Raw genomic sequence first — 9,190 nt, forward strand, 5'->3', positions numbered from 1 at the left:
TTCTATGATTCTATGAAATGCACCAGTGCTTGAGCAGCACGTGCAAGCCGTGCACCAGCGATGGAATCACAGCCCTGCTGCGGCTGCGCATCACCGCAAACACAGTCCCAGCATGAGCTGCTCCTTCCTCGCCCACCCCACACACCTTGTAATGCCGCTGACAGGAGAAAAGCCATACAGGTAACGGTAGGCAAGAGGGCACACTGACACAACCACCTAAGCAGGGTGTTGTCTCCAAGTTGTGCACTTTTGAGAACAATCCCATCCAGATTGCTTGGTCACTTTACCGGGAAGTGTTCCTCCACTTACAGCGAAGGAAGAGCTGGACTTGGAGCGCTGTGAAGTGTTCTGCCCCTTGAAAGGCCTGGGAAATCTTGTGCACTAAGGGCGAAATAATGGACACTAAGGACAATAACTTCCCAGCAATGGCTCCAGCTGCGTATAGCAGCATCTAAGAGCCTTTGAGGTCAGACAGTTCTTAACTGAGCCAACGGCTGAGCTGTCATCCAGCCAGCCACGTCCACGCAGTCACCCACAGAGCATGACGGTTTATGCCAACAGGCAATTTTGGAGAGATCACTGAACACCTTTCCACACTTGCTATAACCACAGCTACCTTTTCCTTCTCTCAATCGCCATCATCCCGATCTGAGAACAACCTTCCTGCAGGAGATCTAGGACCATGTGCATTACACCTTACAGAGCCGGCAGGCTGTGCAGGACTGAAAAGCATTGCTATTGGAAGACCCAGGGACTTACAGCAGCGTACGTCCTCCTCAGTGATCGACTTCTGCGTCTTCAAACTGCCCCGCAACGACTGGTGCTATGTCCACCTCCATCCCATCTGAAAGAAAACATCAGCCAAGGCTACGTAACGCTGCAAGCGACGTTCTCGTGTGACAGAGAGCGAGTGCCACCTGGCGACAAGGGACGGCCAGGACAGAAAACTCCTTTGCTGAACTTCTGAAAGCAGCCTGAGGAGACTGATGTGCTCCCAAGTTTGTGGTTTGGTTGCAGCTGTCAAGTCACTCAGACCTCCCCGCTTCCTACAACTTCGTCTCACCCTATCTTACTATAAACTTAAATACCGGATTTAAACTATTTCATTTTTTAAATGATGTTTTGGTGTAAAAAAATAGCATTGACTCCTTTCAGTAGCTTTAATGATGCTCTGACAGAAAGAGGCTGAATTCTGGTCTGAAACCGCCCTCAGGAGTTAAATTGAAAACAAGAACAATTGCTCTGCCAAAAAGTAACAGAATTCTGAAACTGAGCAGCCCTGGGGATAATAGTAATTGCAGCAAACCCAGAAGCAGTACCACAGCAAATATGATTAGTAAGGCTAATAAAATTGATGAAGATGGCCTTGAGACGCGACATACTCGCTGCTGTTCAATTTATTTTAATTTTCAAAATTTTGGGGTTCAGAATCCCAACACATGTTCAAACGAAGGGCACTGCTAAACCATGACTATATACCTACAGTTATCTTTATATAACATACATTTATTTGAAGTTGTGGAATAAAGAGAACCTGTAAACAACTGACCAAACAAGTAGATTAAAAACCATCCATGTGGATGAGAACAGATTTATTCTGTTAACTATTCCAGGCAAGCTGATAGCCAGAAATCCACAACAGCTGCATCATTTGTCATCCTTCAAAAATGTTAGGCTGTGCTAAAACACTGTGATTTATATAAATAAAAAAAAAACCCAAAGCAATACTACTGAAGTGTTTTCCTGCTCTTCTCCCAGGTAATACGTTGCTCCAGTGAAAAGAATATACAGAAGAGGCAGAATTTGAGATCGCTTTTTTCCCTTCGACAGAAAGAAACCTTATTCCTTAAACAGGTGTTTGAAAGATCAGTAGCATTAAGAGACAGCATCCTTCAGAAGAGCAGGGTTTCTTTTTTTAATCTTTTCCAGTGTATTTCAATGATTCTGAATTCACACTGAATTCTGCAAAGAGAACTATTAACTTACAATTTAGCGCATTTAAAAAACACCAACTTTTTACCTGTTTAGAGTGGAAATTTCTTTCTAATTCCACTGCAGACTGACAAATTCCATCTTTCCTTAATCCTAAATCAACCTCACCCTACCACTATCCCAGGAAATCATGCCAGCAAGAATCAAGGATTCTGAACAGCAGCCATCGATCCCCAGAGGGCAAAATGCTGCCCATAGCACCACAGGCATTTTTATAACCTGTGGTTGTGACTGTAAAACAGCTGCCGGTGCTGTGAAGGATCACCCACAGCACGATACCAGCTCAGTGCTGGTGTCTGTGGATTATCCAGACTGGAGAACCACTGCTTTCGTATACACTTCAGTAAAAGGAAAGCATTTCTTACCTTCAAATTCCCGGATGGAGTCTTCCGTTCTCACTCCAGCCATGTTGTACTGACTGCTGACGGACTGGGCCAACATGCCTTCTAACCGCTCCAGAGTGGCCTGACCTTCAGCAGTTAGGTGCGACAATCCTTCTTCATACGTGTAAAAGCTTGGGATGTCACCTTGTTGTAGCTCTGCAGAAACAAGTTTACGTGTATCAGAACTCATCTGAGGAGCCCGCATGCAGCAGGGGTGGAGGAACAGGACAACAGCTAGACAAACAATGCTCAGATTAACTAACATTAAAAGGCTGCTTACATGAGTTACTGAATATACGCCGTGATGGGAATTGCCCACACCACAGCAATGGTGCTGAATTTGCGCTAGCACATCCACTGGGAACAGGAAAGGCTGGTATTTGTGTCTTGGGGCTTTTGAGAATGAGAACAAAGTTTTTACTGAATTCCAGTGATTTGTGGTCACTAAACTGCAGATTTTTTTTCAGATTTCTGAGGTTTCATACCATGCCTGTGGCATAAAAAATGTTTTGGTGAGATGAGTAATGAACAAGGAACTTCTTAACAGACCAAATCATTCTCATGACAGTAGAAGTTCCAGGTATCCAAGTGCTGGTTCCAGTACCTGATAATGCTTTCAGTGAAGAAAAATTCCTTCACCAAAAGGGCTGTCAGGCATTGGAATCGGCTGCCCAGGGAGGTGGTGGAGTCACCATCCCAGGAGGGATTTAAGAGCCGTGTGGATGAGGTGTTGAGGGACATGGGTTAGTGGTGGGATGAGCAGTGTGGGGTTAACAGATGAACTCAAATGGTCTGGAAGGTCTTTTACCACCTAGAGACTCTGTGATTCTATGGTGGTATTTCAAAAGAAAACTCTTACAAACCGTGGGCCTCAACGTCGTACTCCTCCCCTTCATAATCGTTGTCTGAATCTTCGTCGTCTGGGTCTGGGTGCAGAGCTTGGCATTCACACATCGCTGAAAACATGGCTTCCACTGTAGAAACGAAACAGAATTATCTTCCGGGCAACCAGCAAGAAAAAAAAAAAGATGCTAATAGTTAACTTCCAGTCAGCAGCCATGAAACACAAGCAAAGTGTTTATTAAGGCAGGCATCTCCCAGTGGGGAAGCAGGTAACAGGCAGCACTGCCCACCAGCTGAGACCAGGCCTCCCAGGAACTATGCTTGTGCAGCTGGGCTCCCACCCCAGCTGGAAAAGGGCAACCTCAGCTAAGATGCTGTGAGAAAAGGCTCCTTTAGCTGTATCCTAACAGTTTCCCTATTTGTACTTGTCAAAAATCAAAAGGCAGCGCTTCAAGGTTAAGAAATTTAAGGAAACCAACTCTCCAGTCCTGCATAGACATGACCAGATACTGACAACACAGGGATACTAGAGGCAGCATTTCCCAAAATCTATGAGGGTAGTCAGGACTTGCAGAAATCGAGAAAAAACTCCTTCGTTTCTCTACCAATACCTCCTTGGATATCAGGAAGAAATCCTTCCCAGAGAGGGTGGGGAGGCACTGGGACAGGTTGCCCAGAGAAGCTATGGATGCCCCCTCCCTGGAAGTGTCCAAGGCCAGGCTGGATGAGGCTTGGAGCAACCTGGTTTAGTGGAAGGTGTCCCTGCCCATGGCAGGGGGGTTGGAACTAGATGGTCTTTAAGGTCCCTCCCAACCCAAACTAGTCTATGATTGTACAACACCATGCAAGAAATCCTGGACTGAGTGCTCAGCGAGATTGAGAATATTCCTTTACCAGAACCACCACAGCAATAGTGTTTGAAGACACCATCCAAGCAACAAACCAGGTTTCCTAGATCCAGCCTGGTGCTTTATCCTCTATACAGCACTTCGCCATTATTTCACTGATGATAAAGTCTTAGTGTGGACAATTCAGTCTGTGGTTACCTACTACAGCATTCCTTGCAGTACCTAATATGTAAGACTCTTAAAACCTGGATCCAACTGTAAGCTCTGCACTGGATAGGACACGACTGCTTTCCGGTGGTAGTATCTGGACATCAGCACGTTCCTACTGAAATTGTCGCTGTCTCATATATCACTGAATTTGTACTGTTTCCCATACAAGTTCTCTTCAAACGTACCTAGAGATCATCTGTGCCATGTATTTAAAGCATTGGAATTTTCCGTGAGAAGCAGCTGCCTGAGCTATTCCAGTTTCAAGCAGGATAAAACATCTGCTTTGTTCTTCTCGGCACACAGCACTCACATAATTAGAGAAGGACATTAAGGGATCACATCCCTTCCATCTCTATACCCCAATGTCTTCCGCATGTAGCCAGGACTTTAGGCTACACCGCAGTTTCCCCCTTCACTTACAGGCCGATTTGTCGCTAGGTACAAATCTGAATTCTGCAATCGGTTCAACATCGTCATCACTGTCTTCCTCTTCCTCCCCTTCAGCCATGGGAGCCTCTTTTGTCTCTGCCTCTTTAGGAAATTGAAAGATTTAAGAGAAACATGTTTATTTTGTCAAAAAAAAAAAAGTCACATTGGTTTATTCTTTGAGGAAGACGTGATCAGATCAGAAACCTGGGCGTAATCTGGGAGAGGCACAAACAAACCTGCTCCCACCCGTGTTTTGATATCGACATCCTCTCAGCACCTCCAGAACACTTGCAACGTGCATGAAAATGTCTCTAGTTGTAATTTTAGGACTTTAGATTTCTGTAATGCTCACACGATGCATCCACATACTTCAGGAAAACTGTCTGATTCTTACTGAAAACAACTATGCTCAAAAAACCCACAATTTGCAACGATTATAATTTACTTGCACAATGCCAGGTATGTATTTTTTTAAGTCACAGGAATTTTACAGATCCTTAATACTACTGACATGAAATCAATTAGCTTCTGGCATGGCTTCTCGCAGAGGACTGGGACATTTACAGATCTCTACTCAATTTCCGATCTTCCTAGCCAGCTAACAAGACAGCAGAGGTAGAAAGTGCACCCAGAGCCATGACAATTGTGGGCATAACCGCGCTTCCTGGCTTCTGTGCACTAAATATGTCCACAAGTAAAACAGTGACATTCTTCCTTTCTGTAAATATAAAAACCACAAAGAAGATGGCTATAGTTCACTGCTTTGTGGCTGGGGTCACTGAATTATTTTCTGCAGAAAAGGAGGAATACAGTTACGGCCGCTCCACCGAGAGTGGCTTTTATCACATACAAAACTGGCACCATCAAGAACACGAAGGAGCCAAGAAGCTGCCAGCCAGCTACCCCAAAAGTGAAGTGTCTGAGGAAGTTACCCAATTCTTTTCCAACTGACACCCGCAGGCACAGCTTGGGACTGCTGAGTCCAGCTCTTTCTTTTCAATGAAGTCAACCTCCAACTGCCTTTTTCTAAAAACGGGGCGAGGAGAAGGCACAACAGAAACTTTCAGAGGAAGAACAAAATGTACCCTGCCCCACTAAGAAAGCCAAAGGAGTGGAGAGGTTTGGGTTTAACACTATTCAGCAGTTAAAATCACGGGCTGACTTGAAAACTAAACAAACCTACTTGCTGCAAAAGACTTTCTGTAGCCAGCGTACATATATTTTACAAAAACTCACAAAACCACCCCACAAAAATCACTCTGTTAAGGATTTATAGGTAAGAACTACCACAGGATATCAAAAGTATTTTCTAACACCATTATTAGAATGAATTAAAAGCTGGAAGCAAAATTTTTCTTCAGACGAGGCTCAGTTCAGTTCAGAATTAAGCAGTTAAAGAAAGACGAACCAAAAGGAGCGCATACCCATTCTCTTAGTACCTGCAGTGATAGCCTATCAGGGAATATTAGTAACACGAGAGAAGGAAATAATGCAGAATATCTTAATAGCTTAAAACATCCCTTCCTCCTCAGCCTTGTCAGTATTTTCAGTATATAAACCACTTAAAGAAAAACTAAGTGTCATATTTTAACAACACTAGTAGGGGAAAGGAGACCTGCTCAACCCTTGTTACTCTTCAGTTGGGACGGCAGTTTACGACACTCTTGTAGTATTAAAAACTCTGCCAGAAGAAAAAAAAACTGAGACATGAAAACCATAGAAAATCTGCATAAACAGAAGAAAACAGAAAGCTTGTTTTTTCTAGGTTGAAGCAAGAAGGGTCAAATGTTGGTTTTGGGGGAAACACTCACAGATCCATTAAGCCTGGTACCACGAGCTATCGTCTGTGTGTTTTTTAAGCTGTGGGAGACAGCGAAGGGAAGCTTGCAGGGTAATGCGAGACAGCAGGATCTCATAAAGCCTGCAGAGCGTAGCCACGCTAACATAAATTCAATAAAGCAAACACGGTACCTAAGCACGAGTCTCAAGGAGACTGCAGAGGAACTAGATTGTTTAAAGTGAGTATAAGAGCAGAGAGAACAGATTCTGAGTGGCTCCAGCTGTACACGGTCACATGCTGAGAGCAGAACACACAGAGGAGACTCCAAACAAGCTATATTCCCAAAATAACTATCCTTCAGGGAAATGAAACCAAAAATACAATTACTTGAATGAAGCATATACAAAATTTACTCTTTTTGAAGAAGAAATCAAGCTGCTGGGGACGGTGTGGGAACACCACGCAACACTCTGGCCCTACCTTCGAATTTCGCATTCACCATGACGTACAAGTGCTCCCATGGGTAGGCGTTCAGGTCCCTGGAGACGGCATGTAAACTTATGGTGGGATAATCCAAGGAGAAGCCAACTCCAGAGTTTTCCAGCCAAGACAAGCGACTAAGAAGAGGAGATTAAAAAAAAGAGGCAGGTTAGAAACGAACAGAGGAATCTACGGTACCTGACTCACACCTGCAGAAAAGCAAACCAACCCTAAAAAAGTGAGTATGTCTGGACAAGGCATTTCCCCATTCTGAGGTAAAACATGATCCTGGACCTGCCCTATCAGCACCTCACAGCAGTGTAACTGATGGTAAAAAACCCTGTTTTTAAAGAACATGAAGCTGAGTGCCCTAAACACACATTTCAGCTTTATCACATTTACACCACACCTTGAATTGCTCTCCCAACTTCGTTGTTGTCTCCTCTGTGCATATCTATCATCCCAAAGATAGCTACGGAGGCTCCTGAGTGTGATTTATAACTCAAACCATTATATGTTCTGTGGTTTTTCAAGATGAAAAGAACACTATGAAAGGAAAGGCACTATCGAAATTTCTGGAGGACTAGGGATCTGATGTGGGTATCACCTCTCTGCAGAAAATCAACCGGTTCTGTGATCAGCAGAGCTCACAAAGCCAGGTTATGGTTGTTCCTCCCTCACAACGGATGTGCTAGAATCTGTGCTTCCCCCCCTTTTCACTCTCATCCATAACCACAGCAAAAGACAGCACAGGTTGTCGTCACTGGGCTGCTTCCTCCTTCACAGCAGAAAGATCAGCGTCTTTCTAGCAGCTGAGAAGTCAACCTCAACCTTCTTCCTGCAGAGGGTGGGGAGGCACTGGGACAGGTTTCCCAGAGAAGCTGTGGATGCCCCATCCCTGGAAGTGTCCAAGGCCAGGCTGGATGACGCTTGGAGCAACCGGGTCTAGTGGAAGGTTTCCCTGCCCATGGCAGGGGGGGTGGAACTAGGCGGTCTTTAAGGTCCTTTCCAACACAAACCATTCCATGATATGATTCTAACTTCAGGTGCCTGTGATCAGTGAGGCCACACAGTGAACAGAAACCCTGAGGGGAGAAGGCAAGACCTTCCTCCCATGCACAGCTCAGTGTTCACAAGTTTTTGTGGAGGGACAAAACCAGTGAAAAGGCCACAGGGGACTCCTCGCCTCAGGAAATCAAGCTGAGAGCAACAGCGAAGTGGGAGCGAGGAATTTCTTCCCTAGCCTCGATCAGTCCATCCTCAATGTTTACAGCTGTTGATGTAGAGTCAGCGCGTGGATCCAAAGCCACACTGTCCTCCCGGGTGCCCAGTTCTCCCCCAGCACGGCACTCCTGCAAACGCTGGCGTTTTCTATTCATTACCAGGCAGCGATGCTGGTAAACGCTCTGTGACGCACTCCAGACGTTGGGAGGAAGCTGGCAGGCTTACACGCATTGCACACAAAAATCTACTGAAAACAAGTTACAAGGAAACTCCATGCCATACGCGTGGGGCGCAGATGCCACGCGAACGGAAGCCCTTGTATCCCCAACCAAATGACTCGGCGAAACAGCAACTGAAATTTCAGAGACATTCCTCTCCAAGAGGAACACCCCATTGCTAACAAGTTCAGGTGGGGTGAAAAAAACCTTCAAATAATACTCATTCTATAAACATTTCAGAGTCTAAAGGCTTTAAAAGACAATTCACTCCTCAGTGCATGTTTTCAGTGAAGTTTTTGTTCTAACAATGCTCTTCCACTGCAGAAATGTTACACTTAGAGTGTTTTCCCAGTTAAGGAAAATGGTGTTGCCTTTATTGATAAGTTGTGTTCATGAACTGTGCAACACAGGAAGGGCTTAACGGAAATAATGAGTTCAAATAACATCCTCAAGAATAACCTATTTCAGCCTAGTAAGAGCAGCCAGGTGACCAGCACGACACCAGAGACTTCACAGAACCAGCAGAAAACCAACGGCCCCGTTTGCTTCCCTGTCAACGGAACAGGGGTGTTTCTGATGCACCAGCCAGCCCCTGGCTGTGCCATTCCCCCTTACGTTAAAACATCATTTCCATAAGGAATAGCAGGACCCCCCCCTCAGCTTGCCCCACACCCCCCCCTTTCAGGGTCTCCCACACACAATGGCACCCCTTGTCCGAGTCCCCACATTCCCCTTCAGGCAGGTCTTCTACTAATCACACAATCAGGGAATGGTTTGGGTTGG

The 9,190-nt window shown here is 45.2% G+C and overlaps 1 protein-coding gene across 1 annotated transcript; it reads right to left on the minus strand.

The window, feature by feature from the left end:
• Positions 1 to 776: 776 nt before the first annotated feature.
• Positions 777 to 7,102, minus strand: CLNS1A (chloride channel, nucleotide-sensitive, 1A; the record flags this gene model as incomplete). The annotated part of the gene is made up of 5 exons (XM_010161741.1): positions 777 to 844; positions 2,358 to 2,531; positions 3,239 to 3,349; positions 4,697 to 4,807; positions 6,966 to 7,102. Coding segments are annotated over 5 exons (601 nt in total), but the record flags the coding sequence as incomplete, so codon positions are not given.
• Between the last annotated feature and the right edge of the window lie 2,088 nt (positions 7,103 to 9,190).

This window comes from Eurypyga helias, unplaced genomic scaffold (genome assembly GCF_000690775.1).
Source record: "Eurypyga helias isolate BGI_N326 unplaced genomic scaffold, ASM69077v1 scaffold39201, whole genome shotgun sequence".
NCBI classification, from domain to species: Eukaryota; Metazoa; Chordata; class Aves; order Eurypygiformes; family Eurypygidae; genus Eurypyga; species Eurypyga helias.